The sequence below is a fragment of the Daktulosphaira vitifoliae genome, unplaced genomic scaffold (genome assembly GCF_025091365.1).
Source record: "Daktulosphaira vitifoliae isolate Bord-2020 unplaced genomic scaffold, ASM2509136v1 Scaffold_1, whole genome shotgun sequence".
NCBI classification, from domain to species: Eukaryota; Metazoa; Arthropoda; class Insecta; order Hemiptera; family Phylloxeridae; genus Daktulosphaira; species Daktulosphaira vitifoliae.
The window spans coordinates 66704626-66730389 of NW_026099572.1; the positions used below are offsets into that span (position 1 = coordinate 66704626).

The 25764-nt window shown below is 27.0% G+C and overlaps 1 protein-coding gene across 1 annotated transcript in view; it reads left to right on the forward strand.

Moving 5' to 3' along the window:
• LOC126910300 (discoidin domain-containing receptor 2-like) overlaps positions 1 to 25764 on the forward strand; it is a 91482-nt gene that overhangs the window by 16188 nt on the left and 49530 nt on the right. Inside the window, exon 2 of the mRNA XM_050692747.1 lies at positions 10991 to 11219. Coding sequence (XP_050548704.1) covers positions 11129 to 11219 — 91 coding nt within the window. The 5' untranslated portion in view covers positions 10991 to 11128. The remainder of the gene's footprint in view (positions 1 to 10990; positions 11220 to 25764) is intronic.

Sequence of the window (25764 nt, forward strand, 5' to 3'; positions counted from 1 at the left end):
TAACTTTATACTTTAAACATGCATCTGACGTCGACCATTATACAACGTAATACTTTTATCCTCGATCAGATAATTAATCGAAAAATAATTATAATATCAACAATTATTTCATTGATTTCTATTAGCTACAATTTTTCTCGATCAATCAGTATATTCAAAGTATTAATATTTTAGTTACCTATCAGCTATTAATTACTTTTTAGAATCATCTCTTATTCCTAATAAAGGTGTCAACATTAATTTTTCAAGAAGTAACATTTATAATTAATTAGTTTGTTTATTAGATAATAAACTAATTAAGAAAATGACTTAAATAACAACTTTTGGATCAATATTTCAGACGTTATTAACGTTTTTATACTTAGGCGAGAGGAGAAGCGAGATGAGAAAGGTTTATTGATAAAAATTGAAGCGCCACTGCTCAGTTTCAGTCATTATTTTAGTTTTTTAATAGCTTCTAAAATAATAGTCTTTAAGTTGTTATCAATCCTTAAGCTCCTCTAACAGAGACTTAGTGGACCAGTCACAAACACCGTCGAGTACATCATATCTCGTGACTGCTGATCTCTAGTGTCTTTGCTTACATATCCACTCCAGCAGGTCCAGCACAGCAAATCAACGTCCTACGCGTCAAATGTCTACTGTGGACATCATCGAATAAATATAGTGCATCATTCGTATACACAGTAAGCGCCTATGCTTGAGTATGCTATTGCGTCGGTCATAGTGCACCATATTTTTATTGTTTTTTTTTCACATCCTGTTGTGCTTTGGATCCCTCGAGCTTTTTTACTTGTGTACTCATTTAGTGATCGGTCCGGTCCGTTACTGAAGTATTGACTTCTTAAACGACTACCCTTGTAGTCAGTAATCCGTTCACGTCTTCAACATTTCAACGCAAATCATACATAAAGTTCATTTCAAGTTCTCACTTCCATTATTCACAATTCATCTATTCTACGCTGTACAACTAAATTTTTAATTGTTTGACTTATTTTAATTATTTTGCATCTCTTCTATTTGTTCATAGCCGCTTTACCTACAATTTTAGTAACAAGGTCAACTCCCATCCTACGGCCCTTTTTTTTAAGATTTTTTATTGAAGAACTTTTAATATATTTGTTTTATTATTTTTATGGAATTATTGTCTGTGTATCATTTATTGAATGTTAGTCAGAATCCAGCCAGGTGAACCCTCTCACCCGCTCCTATAGCGATCGTAAACAATCTCAAGGCAAGACGACAATGTTGTGTGTTGGTACACAACTAGCCGTTTTACGGTCTGTCTCGTACAAAACAAAATAAGCTAGTTAAATATATATGATCCCATTTGAAAAATTAAAATTTACTCCCTTATAAGGTATTAGTGATAAACATGTAACCAAAGTAAACCAATAAAAACATTTTTTATATTATTATTAATATTATTTATAATTTTCGATTATTTAAGTAGTCAATGATAAAATAACCACTCTATATATACTTTTAATTTACAGACAATATAATTTATTATGTATATATATATATATTATATATGTATGTATTATAATTCATTACTTAAGCTAAAAATTATTTATATTAATATTTTACGCAAATAATAAATACAAATAAAAAACCTATTTAAACCAAGTACATATTAAATTTGACTACATAATTCTATAATATTATTAAAATAATGATGAAGGACATTTTTATTAAAAAATAGAGCATCACTTTCAGATCGAAATATTCCCGTGATTTATGGCGCATTGATATTTGTGGTTAAAAAAAAGGAAAATTTCCACGTATAATAGTAAATCTGCTATCATTTTAATAGGTTATATGTAAAAACATCAGTTTGCAAACATTTCCGCTTCTCTTATCACCCCTTTTTTGTCTGCAAATCATCTCTATACACTCAATGGCATCCGAGTAGTTATGAAAGCCCTACAACGATGAAGCATTTTACCAACAAACCCATGACAAGAATGTTTTATGACTGTCTGCCTTTCTCTCAAGATTTTTCAGTTGCAACTATTGTCGAAGAAAATTATTTCTTTACAGTAAAGCTGGTTTTCATTTCTTCAATCTCCATAATTGCCCGTAAATAATTTTTTTATTGCACCTGCCATGATTTGTGCTGGTTTTAATTTTATTTTTATTTTACTATAAATTTCATTTTTATCAGCTTTGAAGGAATATTTATATTTCTAAGAGTTTTATCTGACGGGAGATAGTATAACACCTCTATTACACTTAAGCGGAAAACTTACCCATATCTAGTAATTGGAGGAAGGAAGATGAAATTAGAATCACATTTCAGATTTATCCCCAGCGGATTTTAATAAATTGGATAAAAAAATCATACTGTTTTAAAATGTTTATTGACTGTAAAAGTATACCGTATTTCTAATAGTTAAAATTGGAATTGCAATGTTTTTTGGTTATTCAATTCTTGTACTTTTTTCTTTCAATAACTATTTATTAGAGGTATCTTATACTATTTCTGTCCGTATTCTTATTTTTCTACCTAGCGAATTTTATGAAATTATGTTCGGGCCAATGAATTGGAAGATAATAAATAAAACCGAGAGAGGTAAAATAAATAAATGAATAAAAATATACTAAGAAAAACATGTAATAAAAAAACATAAAGAGTTTTTCTTACCTTCACATATTTCTCATAGTCTATTTTCGCTATAAATTGTTCTACATCTGTTAAGTTCACTAGATTATTGCATTTAATCTAATTTAGGTAATGATCATTTTTTTAATATTTGAGAAATAAACTCACAAAAAGTTCTATTTATTTTTCAAAAACATTATCATTTGGAAATGCATAATGAAAAAGATCCAATATATTTTTATATTTTTTTTTATGGTTTATATTATTTTGTTTTTTCTCTTGTAGTACACATTTTTATTTTAGAGTACCATCTATCCTCATATATGTTTTGTATTACCAAAATAAAGCCTAGTAAGCTATTTTGAAGTTAAAATGTATATTTTAAAACTCTATTTTTTATAAATCTTTACCGTACTAACAAAATTATTTCCTCAGCTACCATAAGCAAAATTGTAAAAATATATTCTTTCTTAATTTTGAAAAATATAGGAGAAATTTTGTTTGAAACATCATTTGTATTTATGTTCAATCGATACACACACCATTTTGATATTGTTTAATTTTTAAAAACCAAGAAAAACTTAATAATTTTGGAAAACAATTTTGTTGGCTTAACATAGATTAGTTTATGTTTTGGCCTCTTACTCCCATGAGTGACGAACTTCTCTAAGATTAAACACGAGGAATCCCAAAAGCAAAATTCCTTAGAGGCACAAAACTTTTATTCGTTCAAACTTCTGTAATATGAAATAACAAAAATTTAGAACTTCTACTCCGGAAAACCATCAGTCTCCATCTATGTGTAATAATATTTCTGTAGTAATATAATACTTTTTGACGTGCCGTAGTTAGAATATAGATTTATTTTCTATAATTTTATTGGAAAATAGGCGTTTTGTAAATTTATCTATTTTATATAATCTTAACGTTTTGAAGAATTAAATTTTACTTTAAATTAATATAAATTTTTAAATAATAAGTGCTATGGAAATGAATAAATCAATTTACTTAGTTTAAAGAAAACCATAATAGTAAATATAAAAGTTTGAAAGAAAAGTTTGAGAATTTAAGGTCACTTTCTCAACTAAAGTGGTATTTTAAAGGCCAGAGAGGTCGTCAAGAAGTAAGAAATCTGTAAGTAACTGTAATAAATCGTCTTTCGACGAAATGGCAATTTACACATATACGTCGTCTGATCAATCAGTGTGATGTTGAAAGCGTGTTCACTTGAAGGGCCAAAGTACATTACTAATTCAGTTAAAAATAAAACTGATGTTTATGGTTTATATTAAAGTGAAAAAAGGCATATTTTAGTCAACTCCTTTAAAAACATCCTGTGGATAAGTAAAACCTTACAATAATACTACAAATACAACTAAAATAATTATATTTTTAGTTACTAACCAATTTACTTTTGAATGTACTTTTTGAAAAAAAAAATAGTTATTTTTTTACCTTTTTATGTTTTTATAAGATTTACATTGCTGTCTACGTTTGAATTATAACAAATAAGTGAAATCTATGGTTAGGCTTCCTCATATTAATTGGGTTTTAACTGAAGTAGTAGAAAGACCTGATCAAAGGAAACTTCTCTTGCAAACGAAAATTAATTAAGTTGCATAACTTTTCCGCGAACTTTTAAAAGTTTAACTAATCTCATTGGGTACTTTTCATCTTATAGCCATAGGCCACCAGAGAACAGGCTATTACTTAAATACTTCAATTGAAGTATAGCTCTAATTATAGTATTGTGATTTTTAAATATATATATATATATATATTAATGGCGTTGTTTATTATTATATCGCTATTATCTTTTTATTTTTAACGTTCGCTTTAAAGCTATACTTATGTTAGAGAGGACGGTAAAATTTCATAAGGTAGTGCAATGGAATCGAACACTTAGCTGCAAAGTTATAATTCCAAAAATATTTTTCTTGAATATTGGTTAGGATTATTATAGATCTATGATATTTTTTCTTTTGAAATTTAAAACGTCCAATAAATGTATAACACGAACTTACTTTTATATTAAATTTATAAATTTATTATTCAGTGTCAAAACATGTAAGTAATAATTTTTAATGGAAACTTTTTGTATTTGTTTTTTTTCAATTTGAATACCATGTTTTACTTGTCAAATAATGTACATATTTGTTTGAATGACATATTTATTTGTTTTATTGTTCGTATGTTAAAAAAATATCCTTAAATATGAAAAATATACAGAGGTACGTAAATGCCAAGAAAATGTATTATAAACTTCAAACCACTCTATATGTTTGATTTAAAATTAAAAAATTTTACTAAAATATAACAAATAATATTATTTAAAAATAATTATATATATATATATATATATTTATCATTTAACTTCATATTAGTATAAGCAAGTTTCTTGTTGTAAAATACTAATAATTTTTTGTGCTTACTTTGTTTTACTAAATTTGTGAGTTGGTGAAAAAATTGTAAATATTTATTATAATATAAAGCATAAAAATATGTAAAACAAGGATATTTGAATTTATTAAAAAAGTGGTAAAGTAAGATTAAAATATAAATGTGAATTGAATATATTTATTGATTTTACTAATTTATATAATACATAGTTTATTTTTATAATAACTTTATTTTTTAATGTTTTATTTATGCTTTATTTTTATTAGTAACAGTGAAAGATGAGAATTTTTTATTTCCGTCGGGATGCCAAAACTTAATATGATATAATATTGAAAAAACTTTTCTATTCACATTTAGTCAATAATGGTTCAACACGTAAATAACATACACATCAAAATAAAAAACACTTATAACAAGGAATAAAACTAATGTGTTTAACTCTTTATTAAAAAAAACAATATAGTAATAAAATTTTACTTCCTGTATATTATGGAGTAGTACAATTCTATTGTTTTCAAATTCACTTTAGAAAGTAAGGATGAAATTTGTATTAGTTATATTGTCACGAGAGATAAATTAATGTACTAAATTTCTGTTTAGTGGCTTTATTATTAGAAGTGGCTTAAACGTCCTCCCTCAGATTGGAGGTCATAAATATTAATTTTACACGACAAGTAAATAGTAGAGTTTTAAAAAAAGATACCTGATGTTGACATCAAACAATAATGTATGAGTTTTACTGAGTAGTTCAAGACAATTAAAATTAAAAACCAAATGAAGCATTGAAATGAAAAATAAATGTTTTTTATGTTGGTTTTTTTAGTATAGTTATGTTATAGAATTGGTTTGCATATAAAATTTTATTGGAATTAATATTAATTGATAATTCACTACTCTTGAACAATAGTTTTTAATATTTTTAAATTCAAAATATTAATTTAATATTCTTTCATTTATATCAGTATGAAATTCGATAAATTCTGTAAATAGAACTGTATTTATTTACTTCATCAACCAATTATTTTCTATTACTTAATGTCAATTAATACAATTTGTCGCTTACTACTTTTTACGTCATAAGAATATTTACTTAACCAGAATATTATGAACACCATACTAAATGACAAGACTGACAATGATTTGCATATACAAGGCGCCGTCAGATAATTTATTATTTAATAATATATTACAAAATGTAATAATGTGATTACTTTCAAAATTTTATATGAAAATTACATAAGTTTGTGTACTGATATTACTACTTTTTAAATGTATTGTTAATTTTACTTAGTAGACAAAAAGTGTGTTGGTATAAAAAAAAGTTAGCAATGATTGTGTATTAACAATAATACATAAAAAAAAATTATAACCCACGTGACGATAATAAACCTGTAGTATCATGTTAATGCTAACGACAAAATACATGTTTTTAAAAAACTTTGACTATCAGCAAACTACTGTGAGATTTTGTGCTAGTCTTTGGGGAAATTCAGTTATTTATGGTATAACCCTACAACATAAACGTGCGTATTGTGCCCTACGGGCACTTTCACTTCAATCTGCCATGTCTTATTACTGAAGGTCCCATTTAGGCCTAAAAGGCACCAGTAATTGAAGGAGTATTATCGAAAAACTTTTATATTATCAATTAGCAATCTATATTATCAATTAAATTATAAAATCATTAAACAAAATGAGTTAAAATAAAAAATATATTTTTTAAATAGCATAAACTATAGATTAAACCAATAATAGTATAGTTAAATATAAACAAGAATATAAATGTTAATTTAAAAAAAATATTCATATAATTATTTTATAATTAATAGCTATATCAAAAAAAATAACTAATAAACAATTATTGTTTATAAAATTATATTATTTTGATTTATTTAAATAAATATAGGCCAATTATTGTTTCGAAACTTTTTTTATTTTTACAATTTTTAAACTTGTATAGTAACACTTATAGTATAAGTTTCTATTATAAGAAACTTACGTGTTATCATAAACATAATAATTATGACAATTTAAAATGTCTTTTGTGCCTGTTTAATGTGCTAAGTTTTTAAACGGTGTGTATAACGACGACTAGAAAGATGAACAACAGTAAGAGCTTATGGTTCTGTAAAATAAAACAATTTAAACCATTCACTTAGGTTCTTTATTACTTCACGAGAATACTTATTGTAAAATATTTTAAATGGGTAGTTCAACATTTACTAAAACAAAGTATGAGAAGAAATTCTTGGTTTCAGTTTTTTGAAGAATATTTATTTTCATTAAGCTTGTATAATCACATACTTAAAATATTTCTTGAGGCAATAATTAACAATTAAAATTACAATTTATTAAAATTACCTACTAAAATGAAAGAATTGTCAATAATGAAAACAAAATGTGCGTAATGCAAGAGAACTTTTTACCTACAAAAAGCGAAAATAAAATATGCACGAATTATTCTAAATGGAAAATGCTGTCGAGCCTTTATTACCGTATCTGGCAACATTTCTGCATGTTCCAGGTGAAATAAACAGAGGTTGAAGTGGGACGATTAAAAATTTAATTAGAAAACTGAGTCGTTGCTATGTTACGACTTAGGAATTTTGTGGAGGAAAACCAAACTAGGTAAACTACAACATAAAATATTGAAATGCGATATTTTATACGGAATAATATGGACAACATTATTATTATTTTAGCTATATCAAAATTTTACTCGTATGTTTGAGATTTCGTATTAGACTTTATTTATTTTTATTGTTATTATATAATATAACACCTACTTGTTTGTTATTGAATGAATGCTGCATTCAATATTCAAAAGGGAGTCTATTTATTTACTTTGATATCTTTAAAATATAATATTCAAATAAACAATGATTTTAATGTATTGAGCAATAGTTAAATTCTTGGCATTTTTAAGCTTCTCCTAACGTTTATTTTATCTCCGATTAAAATGACCCAAGAAGGAGGGACGAATAATTTTAATTATAAAAATAAATATGAGACATCTTTAGTCTTTTATAATGGTATTATCAATACAATATCTCATTTTACACAATATACGATAAGACTCTTTCATATAACAAGAAAATATGATATGAAATCTGATTTTTTCTCTTTTCGTTTTTCTCGAAACAAGAATCTTTTTTGTTGTTAGTTAGCCTATCCATTCTTTTGTTAACTATGATTTCATAAATCTCAAATTTATCTATCAGTCAGCCTGTTTTATCACAAATATTAAATTTTCTATTCACAATGTCAAATTTTATCTAAGTGGAGTAAAAAAATAAATAAAAGGTTATACTATATGCTTCTGAAAATAATAAATCATTATCCATGATGTACCTAGTACATGAGGGCATCATACATCAGATAGCTTCCGGCCAACGCCCTTCTGCAGAGGACACACTCATCGGTTAAATTTTCATCACAAAATAACCCTTGTTTGTAACATGCTAAAAAATTAATTCTAAATGCCAGACTATTAATTCTAACTTCTAAAAGAGTTTCATTTTTAAATATGTTGAGAATTATATATAACGTCTCTGTCTAAACAATAAATGTGTGTATGGATAAAATTTATTTTTCAGTTGATGTGTTAATTATAATTCGTGGTTAATAATAAGCAACTAATAATTGGTAATAAAACTAATAGTGTTTTAAATAATTAATTGAAAAAAAGTTATTAATAATAAAAATACAATGGCAAATATATGACAAAATAAAATAAAACTAGAAATTATACTAATATTAACTTTTGACGTCAATTTAAATATTAAATTATTTTTCCGACAAAATTCAAATTTAAATATTTTTTTGAGTAAATACTTAGCATAATAAATTTGCTTAAGGTAATAAAAAAAAAAATATTTTTACAGAGTGATTTTTATTCATTTATCTCATAAAATTTAAATTAAATAAATATTAATGTAACGATTTACATTAATTCAAACAAGTTAACTCATTTTCACTGGAAAATAATTTAAAAAATTAGTGGTTCGAATTTTACCAATTTTGAATCAATTGAATTGCAAAAAAAATGTATACATTAAATAGTATTTTATTGTTTAAAATATAAATATTTGTTTTTAAATCATTAACCACTATTATGGCAACATAAACATTGGAAATATTACTTTGCTTAAAATAGAATAATATATAAATGTATAAGAAATACTTACTTCTTTAACTGAATTTAAATGTCAGAATACAAGCAAAATTATATGTCATTTATTTGCATCTTTCTAAATGTTTTGAATTCCGTTGACATACTCTTATACTGTAACACTATTATATTACAGAGTAAACAATGTACTAGCTACTCAAATTACATATGGTATTCACATGGTAAGATCATATTTGTTATGCATTAAAATTCAAGAACAAAATAACTAAGGGCCAATGAAAATTATGGTTTTATAAAACAATGTAAAAACATGTAACAAAACATTTTTAGGTATTCAAAAAATACCTTAACTCGCATATAGATAAATTATAAATATTTACAAGGTAATGTATTAGATAAAAAATAAAATGTATTCATTTTTTATGCGTGTAATAGAAAAAAACAATTTTTTTCTTCGGATTTCCGAATATTCTTTAATAAACACGCAAAAAATATGTCAAGGTAAAAATCATCTCAAAGCCACCTCACAAAAGGCTTCTGGTGCTCAAATAGAATTTTAAAAAATATATAAGCGACAGTAGTAAAAATATATATATTTGCAAAGTAACAGAAAACATGAACGAGTTTTACCTTTGTTTTGATTAAAATACGTAGACGTCTGTTGGGAATACACGCTGTGGTAACTTTACATTTATTTTGATCGCATATATGATGGGACATAACATATATATGGTTCAGAAGAAGAAGTGTCTCTAAACAACGAAAATGGATCGCCGCGTTCTTCCGCTATAACGACGATAAAAAAATAGCGACAATTGCAAAGAAAACCGCTTCCAATGATATTCTTTTGCAAAGCACAGTCATTGCCATCGTTGTTGATAGTAAGGGTTTAAACAACAATGCACTTTATAGGCATTTTATAACATTTTTATATCCGTCCGTGCACATTGCAACTCATTTAAAAAAATATATTATTTTTTTTTAAAGGCACCCTAAACAGTAGCATACTCATACATTCAGACACAAGTTTCATGTAACTCATATCTAACCATTACAAAAATTAACAACATTTACAAACATACCTAATTTTTTTTTCTTCGAGAACAAATATTTTGATAAAATTGTAGAAGTTATAAATGTTTTTATTCAGGCGATAATACAACTCTTTTTTCGATAAATTTTAAAATATCGCAATAAACAAGTCTTTTCAACACAATTTTAATTGGTTCCCACAAATATTTGTCACTGAAACAAAATATTCGATTTTTGTGTTATCGCAGTTAAATTGCTTGTATAGAAGAACTCCATTACTTGATGTCTATAACCACAAGAAATTCTATACAGTAATATTTCTGTGGCTACATTCAAACGCATCGACCCTATAGCGTCTCAAACACCACTCGAAGTATACATATATTGCTACTCTATTGTATCAAAAAGAATATGTACTATAAAATACATACCACCAACTCACACCAATAGATGTGCAGTGAAGTGGAAAAAAATATGAAAAGCGGTAAAGCAGAAAATATTATCAGATTTACCTGTGTTTTCTGTTGTTATTGTAAGCTTTGACCATCATGATCTTTGACCAGTAGTCATGGTGATATCGATTCATCTTTGAAGTACTCACAAGCATATACACGTGCTTCTTAATAAAATTTGTTTGTTTGACTACTTTATGTGACATATATCTCTTAGTTAAGAAACCTTCTTAAGATAAAGAAATTAAGTTAGCTCTAAGATGACATATAATGTAATAAGATACTCTTTTTGTGACTACAGAAATTTGATTTGAAATTTTAATTAGCTTTAAAGTAATAAATCTAAGAAAAAAATTTGGACTTTTTCAGATTAAATGATATAATAAGTATGCATCAAGGACTTTTAGACGAAAGGATGTTGTAACTTGTCAAATCTAAACATGGTGAATATTTTTTCAATATCAATCGATTTGACAGAACTGGGGCAAGCAATTTTACATTATAATAATGGACGTTGTTTATTATAAAATGCAAACAGTCACAGTTCTTGTGTTACTACTCATCTATCGACCGAAGTCTATACAATCGTTTAGTTACAGTAAGTACCAAAAATTTAAGCTAGTTAAGTATACCATAAGTGTACAATATGAACTTAACGTAGAACACATGAAAAAATAATTTTTGTTTGATTTTAATGTTTATTTTTGCTGACCATAATCATTTCTAAAACATAATGAATATAGTAGACAATTATTAAATAATAACAAAAAATTATTGTAGAAAAGTAATTTTTATTTATTTAGAAGTGTCGTTACACGTTTTCAAATTGAATATGTAAAATTATATAATGCTATTAAGAAGCCTAATAAAGTTTATTCATATATAGGACATAGAAAAAGCTATTATTATTAAATTTATTGGATTTTTTACGAAGTACAAATATTTATAGAAATTGTTTTTATACATTCTTTTCATTGGAGTAATCATAATTTGTATGCAATTAGAATAATTAAAAATATAAAAATAAAATACATATTTTGCAAAAGTAAATTTGATTCAAGTGAGTGTTTATTATTAAATATTATTGACATTATATATATTAAATAGAAACAGACCAAATAAATTTCAATTTGAAAATAGTATCGTAGTAAAGCTATTCTGTTATCGAATATTTATTGATTACCTATTTTACAGCCGTCTTCTACTCTTCTCTGAATTTGACAGTAACAATGCCGCCTTTTCATATACTTATTGCTATTGGCAAATGCACTACCCGTTCCTCCTTTTTCTTTTCAACACAAATCTTCAACAGCTATATTTCGTTTCTGTTGTTCTTTTTCACACTTAACTTCGGGAAACATTGAAGGGTTCTTGGAAAATTACTCACAGCTAGTGTTCTCGCGATTGAGTATTTTTCACACTTTCAAACACTCAATTTATATCCATATTGGCTGTATCTTTTTATTTTGCAATCCTTTGTTTAACAGTTCTTAAAAATATGATGAAATTATAAGGAATAAAGATAATAAATCAAGAATGACTTAATATATACAAATAACACTACTATTCAAACGTATAGTATTTGTAATTATTATATAATTTATAATTGTATAAATTATTTTATTCTATATAACACTTTTCCCTACTCTCTGGCGATAGTTCCACTGTCCGTGTCATAATATTATGTTTTTTTATTCGAGAAGCCCGCATTGTGTTTTCTTTTTAAAATTCTAAAAATAATTATATATATTTTTTTTTATTTTACATCTTATAACTATTACGGTAAACAAAAATGCGAGTAATACATAGGGTTAATAATTAACCTTATAAAATAATATTTTTATATTATTTGTGAGCTTTAATTTTTGTTTTCTTACTCTATCTCTTGGTCATCATTGATTGAAACATTCGTAGGGCTCTTTTGACGGATGAATGGATTTATACAATATTAATGATTTTGTTTGGGAGATTCTGCCAACATCGCTGAGTCTGATTGCGCCATTTGTCCACAGTTAAGCGTTCAGTAATTAAATATTTGTCCACGCGCTCGAATAGACCCTTCGGAAGTAAGTCCTTTTACCCTAACTCTTCTTTTGCAAAAGCCTAATGTTATTGTAAGCCTTCTCTATACTTCCGATATAATTGCATCCCAGCGGTCAAATGTAATTACTTCAGAAAACCTTGTAGTTTCAACCATTTTATCTGCAAAATTTAACGCACTCTGATTTTTCAATAGTCAAGTGTTCCATTAGCACAAAAGTGGTACAGTAAAATACACAAATATATCTAATAAAAATTAAATTAAAAGAGCAAAAGAGAGAATAAAAAAAAAAAATATAAGATCATAAAAATTGTTGAAGCTTTTAAACTTTTTTCCTCAATTATAAGTATTGCTTGCTATTTTTATTCCCTTCGGTCTTTCTGGTGTTAATATTATGTAACTTTTAGTGAAACCCTCTTGCGTCATTGAAGTTCTGTCAGCATTATACTTTTGTGTAACTAATAATTATTGCAGCACCGTTTCCTGCGGTGAATAAAATATAAAAGAATGAGCTTTGTGAACTTTAAAAAAAGTGTTTTCATACAAAGAATTGGATTTTTAACGACACGGCGTATTTACGCGGGTGCGAACTGTATTTCCGAAGCGGTGAGAATTAAATTATAAACTCCTCCGCTTTGGTATTAAATGTCCACGTAGTAAGGCTGTCTAGGGTATGAATTAAATTTATTTCCATTCGTCGACCAACCATATCGAACGGGATTTTAATCCTAGCCGCCGACAAATCCTTAAAAAAAATTTTCTACTTGAAATATATTGTGTATTTTGTAAACCTGCCCGTAATGTAAAGCGTACAAAATGCATTACAATCTTTGTATTTTATTATTTGAAAATTGTTTCACATTAACCCCAGTAATTATTTGGCTGAAAGCCCATTCTACCTTGATTTTAAATTCTTACGAACAGAACGAGTACAACGCGTTGAAAGGAAAAAAGTTATTGTAAAAAATCTGCGTGTTTTTGTCGGAAAATATTTGTACGGAAGTACTAATAACGACTTGCGAAATTGCATATAACACTACAAACTTATGCCATTCTTCATGTGTAATGAGACCACAGAGCCTCCTCCAACAACTTTCTTCTTTGTGGTAATAATTTTTCGTTTATATCATTATTAAAGGCGTTTACTCGGACTATTTTAAACGAATACTATTATGCCGAAAGACATTATATTGCTGTTGTCGTTTTCATAACAGTATAAAAAATAATAATAATGGCCGAGCTAGTTTTACCAGACAACCACCCGTGGGGATATACGAGCAAACAATTTTTACAACTTTATAAAAACTTTATAATTAGCTGACAAAAATATTCAGTTTCAATAATCTACTCGATTCGGCTAATAATTAATAGGCTAACTGTTCAAATTAATTAACATCGATTTCTACTAATACAAATTCATTGATTTCAATAATTTCATTTTAGTTTTATAAAAATTTATCATATTTGGTTAATATTATTTAAAATTTGAATTGTATTAAACATGATAATTTAAAACTAAAATACATATAACTTCAAAAAATAATCGCGTATTTAGTTTTATTTTTCATTATATTTTCACCCCTAAATAAAAAACAATATGTATCTAACCCAAAACCAATGTCAAAATGCCACTTGGTACTTCATAAATCTTTTGAAATTACTCACGTGTTACGTGAAAACATTGCAGTAGTAGAGATTATGTAACGTCATTACGTTGCATTTTCTAAACGGTTTTTCGTGTTTTTTTTATCATTTTAGAACTATATGCTATAGACCCTTCGGCATTCAAGAGCTCTTCGGCGCCCTCTCACCAATAGAATTTATCTGCTGCGTGACCAGACGCATTTTAAAAAGCTGCCAAACGAATGTAAATCATTTCGCATTATTTGGTCGTTTAATGTTTGTGAGAGAACGAAACAGAAGGAAGGCACCAAACTCATCAGCAGTCTTTTTTTTTTAGTAGGTAACATTATTAGGTAAACATTATTCAACAAAGCAAATGAAAATCAGTTAAATTAATAAACGAAATAAAATAGTTAACAATAACAAAACAGATCATGAACATAAACATAAATTGAAATTGTCTATAATTATTTAGTAAATATTTATAAATGCGAATTACTATAAATAAATGATGGTAAAAAAAATCCTATGTGATAAACTATACTCTGAGAATTTAGTTTACTTCAATTACAAAAATTTAACGTTACAGTTGAATATATCAAAAATCATGTTACAATAAACACTGTATTTTTTTTAATGTTTCACGTTTTATACTTTGAAATATAACTTATATCAGGAAAATAAAAATCAGTTACAATTAATATGCGAAGCCCTCGGAATAATTTGGCAATTATGTGTACCAATAACGATAATTTGAAAAAATATTAATTTATTTCGATGATATTATTCAACTTATCAATGTATTTTTATTATCGAGTTGGTTTATGAAAGTAAATAATAAACATATAAAATTGCAAAACATATTTGACAAATAAAACTGTTATATTAGTACTATTCACGACTTAATTAACTTATGGATTCAGTCTGACACAATTTAATAATACCATATAAACAATACTCAAGACAATAACATAAATTTACGTGCATTGTATTTCAATGACGTTAAGATATGTTGTAAAAAATCATAATTATTTACTGATAAAAAATAATTTCATCGATAAATTTCGAATAAATTTTATGATACCATAAAGCAGAGACTTAGGATGTATAACGATTTTATTTAGAACGAACATAATTTTTAAGTAAACTAAAATCCGGTCAACAATCCGTTTGCCTTTCATAAAAAATACCATTAAACGTAAATGGTTCGTAGTTACGACAAAATGTTAGCCGACAGAGTTAGAGCTTATGCATAATTCTGCGTTGAAGAATTTTCAAGACCATTAAATTTGTTCAGACAAAATTAAATAAATATAATCAATGACCAAAACTGTATGAACTTTAATTACGGCATCATTACTACATTAATCACAGCGTTTTCATTATTGTGAACAGCCAATCCTTACGAGTCCGCGGAGAAATAGATTACATCACCTTGTGTGTAGTACAAATAACTTATGAAAACTCTTCGAGTGCCATCACAGGTTGTCTTCCTCAATTGTAATTTCACGTCGTAGTAAGACTTCATTTAATTTATTGAACGTGCAGCAATTTGTATAATTTTTAAATAAAAATGATTTTATTAAAAAAATACTAGCTTTATTAATGGAATTCAGGTTCTTATAATATAGTAAGTGTTATTTGAATGTAAAAAATCGCTCTAATATTTATTTTCATCCATATTATTTTTTCGATTATTGTCTTGATTTTATGATTTTACACGTATAGTATACTAAGTCCTGGCAAGCAGCGATAAGAAGCGGTCGAGCCAGATAGTTTGTAAAGGGTAACCTTTCACAAAGTCTCTGATGCGTGACGTGTAAAGCCGCGTTCTTTGAAATTGAGAGTTTTGGGAATACGCCCGTCTGATAAGCAACAAAAACTAATTAATGCTGGAAACCACTATGGTGTTTTAGGAACATTTTTTTAACGCATAAACAAATTGCTGTTTAATTTGTTTTTCTCACTCGGAATAAAAACTTTGTTTTTAATTTATTTGCGTCGGAAGTTCTTCAACAGAATTTAACCAATCTATAATACATGCAGATGTTTTCTTTTCGGAGTAAATGAAATTAAATTATAATTTATACGTTTCTAAACTCAATTTAACATTTTGTAAGTTTCAATATTAATTTTTATAAAATTTAGTTTTCGATTATCATCCCGTATTTTAAAATGAATTGTTTTGCATATGATTTTTGACGGGTTAAAAACTCAAACCACCCGTTTTGCGCTCATATCCTTTTACTGTCACATTGAATTAGTTATTTAATTAATCGTCTCTTCAATTTTAATATAATTTTTTCAGTTGATAAACAAAAATAAACAAACCCAAGAATCATTTTTGCTCCAATTTCAATATATTTTTAATTTAAAAAAACAAAAAAGTTTTCTTATTAACCATAAAATAATAGATGAAATAGTTAACAAAATTCAGACTCGCGCTTTTGAACATTTTTAATTTCACATCATTGTTTTAACAAGAATCGTTTTTCAATGAAAATATAGAAAAACCTCTAAAATTGAGAAAAATAAACTAATAACTAAGAAATACCGAAGTTTAGTATGAGCTTAATTCAAGCTACCTAGAGCCTGTCTTTTCTCATCAAAAGGTTTCAATTACTTTTTTTCGTATAAAAATCCTCTGTCAGAATACCGAAAGACAGGTTTTGGATTTAACAACCCATCAAAGAATAATTTATAGTTACTTTTTGAAACGGATTATGTATTTATAGTCACCCCAGTTTCTTGCGATTGAAAAATACTTTTATTGAAAATTATCCTGTCTTAAAATAAAAATGACTTAATCTAATGATTTTTAAAGACTTGACAAATGATTGATTTTATTAAAACATTTTTTGGCTAAATTTCAAAGATAATCAACGAGTAGAATTAATTTAAATAGAGATTTTTTTTCAATAAAATTTCATCATTTTTTAAATTTTGTTGAATTGTTTTATTTTTATTTTATAATTCTAATAACACATAATTTAATAAAAGTCACAGAGTTAAATATTTAATTTAAGAAGAGGGTTGCGGGGTATGATGTGTATCTCAATAACTCGTAAACCATTCATTTTTGGCTTAGATTATACATAGATATAAAACATATAGATTATATGAAAGAAATATAATATAAAAAATGATAAAACATTTCAAGTTTTTTCAAAACCTTTAGATTAATTATTTTTAAACTAATAGTTATGAATTTAATATATATTGTTTAGTAAATAAGAAAACAGGTTTCTATTGTTCTTATTGTTTGTCACAACTGTCCTGTTTCCATACTAACTGATCATCGTGTATATTTATAAATAATTTCAACTAATTTCATCAATTAGATCTATTTGAAACAGATAGTAATGGTTCTAAATTTAAGAATGTTACTGCTCATACTTAATAATAATGCATATTTTCTTTTTTGAAAAATATACTCGAATTAAAAATGTGTGGGTTCTCCGGATGATTGCCAGGAAGTTCGTAATTAAATAAATTTATGTTTGAAAGCTATACGAATAAATGATANAAGACACGTTTTTTTATTTTAAGTCATTTTGAGCAATACTACGCATTTGGTTCAGGGTAATTGTGCGCACTTATTAACACACGGATTTTCATAGCTAATAAAACAGCTTCAAATTTTAATAGAAAAATGTAAAAATACTTGAAAATTGTAATGAGGAAAATTTTAGAGAAATTGTTGGTTTCCTGAAAGTTGCTCGATTTCATCAATTAGATCTATTTGAAACAGATAGTAATGGTTCTAAATTTAAGAATGTTACTGCTCATACTTAATAATAATGCATATTTTCTTTTTTGAAAAATATACTCGAATTAAAAATGTGTGGGTTCTCCGGATGATTGCCAGGAAGTTCGTAATTAAATAAATTTATGTTTGAAAGCTATACGAATAAATGATAGCTTATAGTATTCGGTTTTCCTTAAGCACGTGCCATTTCCCGTGTTCCCTTAACCTAATTAAAGCCTGACTATGTCATATAATCATGACTTTCTTTTCGGATCCTATAAGAAACTTTTCTTTTTATGGTTAACATATATTATTAACAGGTTGTTCTAATAGTACTGTCATTTAATTTAAAATTCAACATTAATCTTACAACGCATTATTTATTGGATGTATTATCGAGTAACCTTTTTTGATAAGTATGTAAATAGGGGTTTGGAAAATTGAGTCTTGAAAACTTTGACTCACAAAGTTAATTCTAGTAAAGTACCGTAACGGTGACCTAACATAAATTGTTTAAATATACATATATATATATTTACATATACACAGATACTGCGATAGTTTATTAAATAATCTAACTTGGCTGTATATTACTAGGCGGAACAAACTTTCTTTCAGCGTTTTCAATAAACTTTTCTCGGCTGTTGTATAAATTTGGTATTTTCTCTCAAACACTGATGATCTAAACATGATAATGATGAATTTGTATTTATGTGTAACTAAAATTGAATTTATTTCAGTATTCATGACAAATATTTTATATAATTGCATACCCATTTATCGTACAACTATTTTACATAAGATGGCGTGTATAATATATGTAGTGATGGAGGTGTTGCTTCATTATATTACATTGAAGTATTTATTTGAAAAATTGAAAATATTCTTTCATTTTATCATGTTGTTGTTTACACAAAATATATTTTACCATCAATAAACTTAGCATTGTGGTTAAACTGAAGTTATAGAATTTGTTTTTACAGTAGAAAGAAACAAAATGGAATTATAATCTGTATAAAAATTATTTTAAACGAATACTTAAGTAAAGATTTTTCTTACTGTTGTGTTCACTCTACAGTTTTACCAGATCCAAGCTCGAGGGATTTGTTTTAAATAAAGGAACGGAAAAAAATCCGTACCCTCATCGTTCTATAAATCAGATACTCGTCGGGATGAGAGGGAACTCTTGAAAGGACTAATTATTATTTGTCTTCCTACTCTTACTCCGCACTCGGTCGAACTTATACATCTAAAAGAAGCATAGTGGCCCTATTAATTTTCATTAAGTCGGATTTCTGTAAACCCACCGGTAAAGTATTAAATGGCCGATTAGCTCTGCGTTTGTTTTATTTGTAATTAGAAAAGTACAGTATCCTTATTTATAACGTGACAAGTGCTTTGGTAAATTTTCTTGTTTTGAAAAACGGTTCGATTATTTCTTTCCTAAATTTTATTAAATTTAATCACGACCACAAAACATGCATTAAACTAACCATATCTGATACAACTAACTTAAATCCTAGTAACATGTGGTAACTGTAGTGGTGTCGAATAAAATAGACTTTTAATTTTACTATCTGCTGTGTAAAAACTTATTGAAATTAATACAAATTCGTATAATATATTTGTTGAATTAATTTATTTGAATAAATAATAAGTTAATCGTTAAAAAATTATTTCATTAAAAAGTATGAAGAGTATGTTTTAACTAACTTTTTTTTTATTTATTTATTTTAAATAACCAAAGTAATTGATTTTTCTATAGTTTTTCATAAATCCATTCAGTTTATTTGTTCAATTGCTCTTTAAATGGTTTTTATTGTGGTAAAAAATTAATCAGTCATAATAGAATAACAATTGCCGAATTACTTGCGATATTCAATACCAATTTAGGTTTCACTTTTTTGTTGGTGTTTTAAATAAATAATACGAAAATTAGATTCCAATGAGTTTTACGATATAATACATTAAAAATTTGATGTAATTACTGATAATTATTAAAAAAAAATGCAGTATCTATACTTCTTTAGTAATTGTTGCGAAACTATTATTATTATTTTAACAAACTTGGTATAGTAAAATTTGTACGTTAACCAACACCACTTGTTTGTTTAGCAGTTTGTGTGTGCAAACAACCCCTGAAGGTTTACACAGTAATGTGTACTCGTGTGAAACTGACAGGTTTCTAAATAAACGAACTTAAAACTGCGCATTTATAAATTCTTTCATAAATTTATGAAACACGAGTTTTTGAACAAATTGTATATTGGTTTAGACTAAAAATAACTATGGAAAACACTGAATTTGATGAAAAAATAAATCGTTGAAATACGCTAATTCTTATATTTCAGCCAATAGCCTATTTTTATGGAGTTCACAGATTAGTCGCTGCGTGAATAACTATAATATTATAGACTGAATATCACAGTTTATGGGGAGTAATTTAAACCGACCAATTATCTTCCGAAAACAACCGACGGATAATGAAATAGTTTAAACTTTAAGCGCACACAAACGATCGATTTAAATTTAAATGGTTGTTGCGGTACACGTACACCTTTCATCGAAACCTTTATCAGTACGTTCTATTGAACCGCATTGCCTATATTTAGCAGAGTGACGTACGTATGGGGTAATAATTAATAATTTCAAACGTTCCCTTTGTGCATTTTCGTTTTCCACGGCTGCAATGGCGTTGGCAGCATATAAAATCCGACACAAAGCTCCAGCAGCAATCGATTGTAGACAATATTAATAATTATAACTAAAACCGTCCATGTAGTTTATGTGGGTTTACCGCTCACCTTTAACGTATAACTCTTACTATCTGTAACAGCTCCTGTGCGAGAACACCCCGCTGGTTTATCAACTGCGATAAAACTAAATTATTCGCAATAATAATTTATAGTACACAAATGCATTTGATGGTAATTATTTTCTGACATAAGTTGGAGAAGTACTTGTGATGGGCCAACTTCAATCGCAGCGCCCGTCAAATCTTTGAGAGCTGCCGTAAAAATTGTGCGTGTAAAACACACACGCTCGAGTTTAATTACAACAGAAGATTTGAATGCAATACTTGCCTGGTACTCGATTCGCGATTGTAGACTTCGGCGACGGAGCCGGTTTGCCGCCGTTCCATCGACCCATTAGGCTACAAAACACGTACTGCAGCTGCGATGCGGCTGTAGTCGATATCAGTTGGTCTACTCCGTTTCATTGCGACGATAACATTTGTGCATTCATTGTGCGATCCGCTACGATAATTATTGTTATGGGCAGCGATGACAATTCGATTTGCAACGGTGAGCCTTAAGAAAACGAAGAAATGACGGCAACCGTCGGACACGTACGGGGCATAGTCGGCTTAATCCAACCGGAGATAAATTAAGAGAACGGGTTGGCTGAAAAAAATTGTACTCGAGTTAAGGTACGAGACCTTACGTGACTGTTATTTTAATTTATTGTAAGAATGGAATCTACGGTGACGAAAGTTGCTGAATGCAGTCGAACGATATTTTAAAAGTATCGACGCTATTTTTAATCCCGTTGACGGCCACTAATACAGCTTAGTAATGACGGTTTGTAATTTGTCAAAGTATAAAATTTAAATGTATTTAATCGCACAGTATACAATTCGACTTTAATATAAATATTTTCGTGAAATATAAAACTATCAACTGCCTCTGGCGTAAGTTTAACTCATTCGGACGGGAATTGTTTACACGCAAAGGAGAACGAATAAGAATTTAAGTCTGTTAGAGATAACATCAAATAGACATGAATTCAAACTAATATAGTTTAATATAGAGTAAAATTCGCGCTGAAGAAATTATAGTTTAAATTTATCTAAAATTTGTATTCATTCAAAGTGAAAAAACAATTATCTATAATCTATGATATCGAAAAAAATCACTTTAACTGACAACTACTGTTGTTGAATTTTTATCTTATGTCAACAAATGAATCTTACTAGTACTTTTCTAGGAAAATCTCAAGTTATTTTGTTTACAATTAAAAAACAATAATTACCGTTAATCATTCGATCAAAGTAAATGTCGTTTTATTGTTTAAATCTCTTCTAAAAATTATTAAATGCCTTATCTGGTCGTACTAAAAATTTAACACCATATGTGAGCAAGGTTTTATAGTTTTTCAATAATTTTCTTATAAAATTATAAGAACGGTCATCTAAATCGCCTGACTAACTATGACAAGTTGTAGGAAATGTGGTTTGAATGCTAACCGGAAGTAATAAAACTGCCACTTTTTGTATTTATCTACTTTTTTTAGGAACCACTGCCCGCTCACCGTCGAAATCAATAACGTAATATAACGAGCCGTTTGCGTACAGGTATTGCAAAGTTTAAAACAACACTGGTGGTGGCAAATGGGGTTTTACGTGTTTACGGTTCCGCTTTAATCGAATTTTTAGAGGCGGCTGCTGCAGCTACCATCAAATAGTTTTTCGAAAAGTCCCTGCGAGTAAGTGTATATGCCCGTGTATGTGTGTGCATAGAACAAAAGCGGCTGTAATTTTATTACAAGTTTACATTCGTACACTGTATTCACGTTCACGTATTAGGGGAAGGTTTCAAAGTAGAAAAAAATGTATTATGCAAAATCCAACGGATCGTGAGAATTCACTTTTGCACCCTCCTTGGTCTTCTCAAAACGAGAACGCGATCCGTTATTAAATATTGTATTTTTACAACGCTTGCACCCAAAGCCTTTTGTGCCTGCCTTTTTTTTCTTTTTACAAAGTGAAAATTGATAACGTGGCAATGGAGACATGGCATTGTTACGCTGTTTATAGTGAACACTAGCGTGTGAAACGTACTGCGAGAAAAGAAAAATGATATACAGGTTAAATTTTTTTAATATTCTCAATGTTACTGAACTTGTTTACTGTGAAATATGATGTACAAATGCGTTCAAGGGAATATATATTACGTGTAAAATGTAATTTATGAATAAAAATAAAAGATGGTCCATAAGTGAAATACAATTTTTTTTTTAAATAGTGTTTAAATTTGTAAATTCCATTGATTTTTATCAAAAAAATCTAATGATGTAAACTGGGGTGGAATGTCGTGCAATCGTCGACTTACATTTATGCACAATGTAATATTTATTAGCCCGTAAGAAGTATAATGTTTCTAGACTTGTGATTGAAAACCCAAACATTTTCCGAGAACTGATACTATTCACTAGCCTAAAACAACTTACTAAAACATAACGATTGTTTGATAGTCAATCGATTAATGTACTCGAAACGCATCAAAATTTTCTGTAAAACTTTGTAGTAAAATGAAACGTCGACTTTTAAAAGATTTTGGTAAGTATTTCACGAATATTATAGAAAGTTCCAGAACAGAATATTAATTGTTACACAAATTCTAATACTATAATTCGAATATTATAATTATATTCGTATAAATGTTATATAATATTAATGTAGTATTCATAATAATTAGCGATTTTTAAACAAGTGGAGACGTCTTTAATAAATTTTCGATTGGACGATTATAGTTACGTGCTCAAAATATCAAAAATATTTAAGATAATTCAACTTTTGTTGTATCCAACCATAACGACGGTACATATATATTTTTATTTTAACCTACTTTTTTATCTCTCATTTTCTGCGTTGCCAAAATTATATTTTTTAAATTATAAAACTTAAAACTTTTTCTTCTGATTTATGGAAATAAATAAATGTTCAACTGCTTTTTGAATGATGAAAAAAATAATTTTTACTATTTTTAGACTGTTGGTTAAATTGTATTATTATTTATTTAATTTTTTTAATGTACGAAATATTGTGATAGATAACTTATTTTGATTTAACTAAGGCTTCAATATTATAAGAAACTCTTTCGTCAACTATGCGTTACGACATTGTGTAAGGAAAATGAAATTTTGGTGGTAAGTATATCGTTGAAAATGATTGACTCGTTACCCTATCATATTGTTGTCCTTTGTTAGAGAAGAGCTGTTAGATCTGATTTATAGCGTGTTGTCAAATTGAATGGGAAAGGTCTTCCTTATCGAGAGCGAGTTTTTTTCATTGATTGATAATCCAAGCATTGACACATTGACGCAAACTTGATAAGATACTCGGTATTAATGGGTTTTTAAGGTCAATTTTGTGTTCACAAATAAACTATCGAACAGCGAGTATGTTGTGTATGCAATAGAGTATTATTTCACACCTTATTTTTATATTTTTTAATAGTTGAAACATATTTATTTATTCTCATTGACACAACCAAGGATGATGAAAGGTAGTTGTTATTTTACAACTAAAACTTTTTGCCAATTAAAACTTTATGAGTTTAACAATAAAAATATTTTATACAGTAAATGAAATTTTAGTAAAATTATAATTTTTTACAGTAGTATTTATAATATTTGTACAAGTTAAAAAATATTTATAAATTTAATATAAAATTAATATTTTTAATATTATTTTATTTTTAAATAATTAGCAGCAAGTGATCAGTTTTTATTTTATAAATATTTATAAAAGTGATGTAAATTTTTAAAGCGGTCAAATGCAAAATGACGCTCTGTAATCGACAATTATTGTGGTTGGCAACATGTACATTTTTTTGTGTTTAATGTGAGGCAAACTCATCATATGTGTTTCTGTATTGCGCTCGATAATACCAGAAGACTTAATTGTTAATTGTCAAAATTAATGATAGAGAATTTCGATGGATTTTCTAATTTATTTCTCATTTACTTATAGTAAAATAATACGTTCTCTAAATTCTTTATAAAAAATGTTCACCACAATATTCCATCTAAAAACATAACATAAATTATTATAGTAAAATTAAGATAAGAAATAAACGTAGTTAAATTTTTATAGTGCTTTTGTTTAAGATATTATTTATAAATTACTAAGTAAATACAAGACGTACTATTATTTTATTATTACTTTTTGGTTTTTTTTTTCTTAAGTTTAAAACCTCTTATGATCAATGTAAATTTTTTTTTAATTCGATAGATTTAATTATAACTCTATGTACATAATTATTTCAAATCATAAATTAAATTTTCAAATTTAATGAGACTGGTTTTATAATTAAAATCTTACGAGTAAAATTTAATTATTTTGCGGTTATAAATTCGAAGCTTATAAAATAAAATTTTATTTAATAAATAACAATAATTCCTTATATTAAAAAATTTATATTTTAATTATTCGACTACGAAAAATGTATTGTTTTAGTCGTATACAAGAATTCCCAGAATAGCTTGAACCAAGAATTCAGTTTAATAAGTAAAATTAGAATTCATTTAAGAATATTAACGGTGATTTCATTAATTATTAGAGTTGGAAGTATTAAGGAATAGTAAAATACTCTCATTGGAAGACCTATTTTTATAAATGTCAAATAATAATAGAATGTCTAATTCAAAATTTAAAAACAAGTATTTATTATTTAAAAAATATATCATGATTATTTACATGATGATTATATACTTTAAACAGTATGGTGAGAAATTTTTTTATATTGCATTTTAAATTAATAATTTAATACCAATTGAAATTAGTTTTTAACTAATTGGATTTTGATTGAACAATCCAAATGACATTCAAATGCAGATAAAACATGAGCAGTGTTGTAGCCTGGTATATGTATTTTAGCTTCGATGCGAAGCGGAGAAGGTATTAATTTTACTATGATGTGTTTTTTTTTTTTTTTTTTTTTTTTTTTT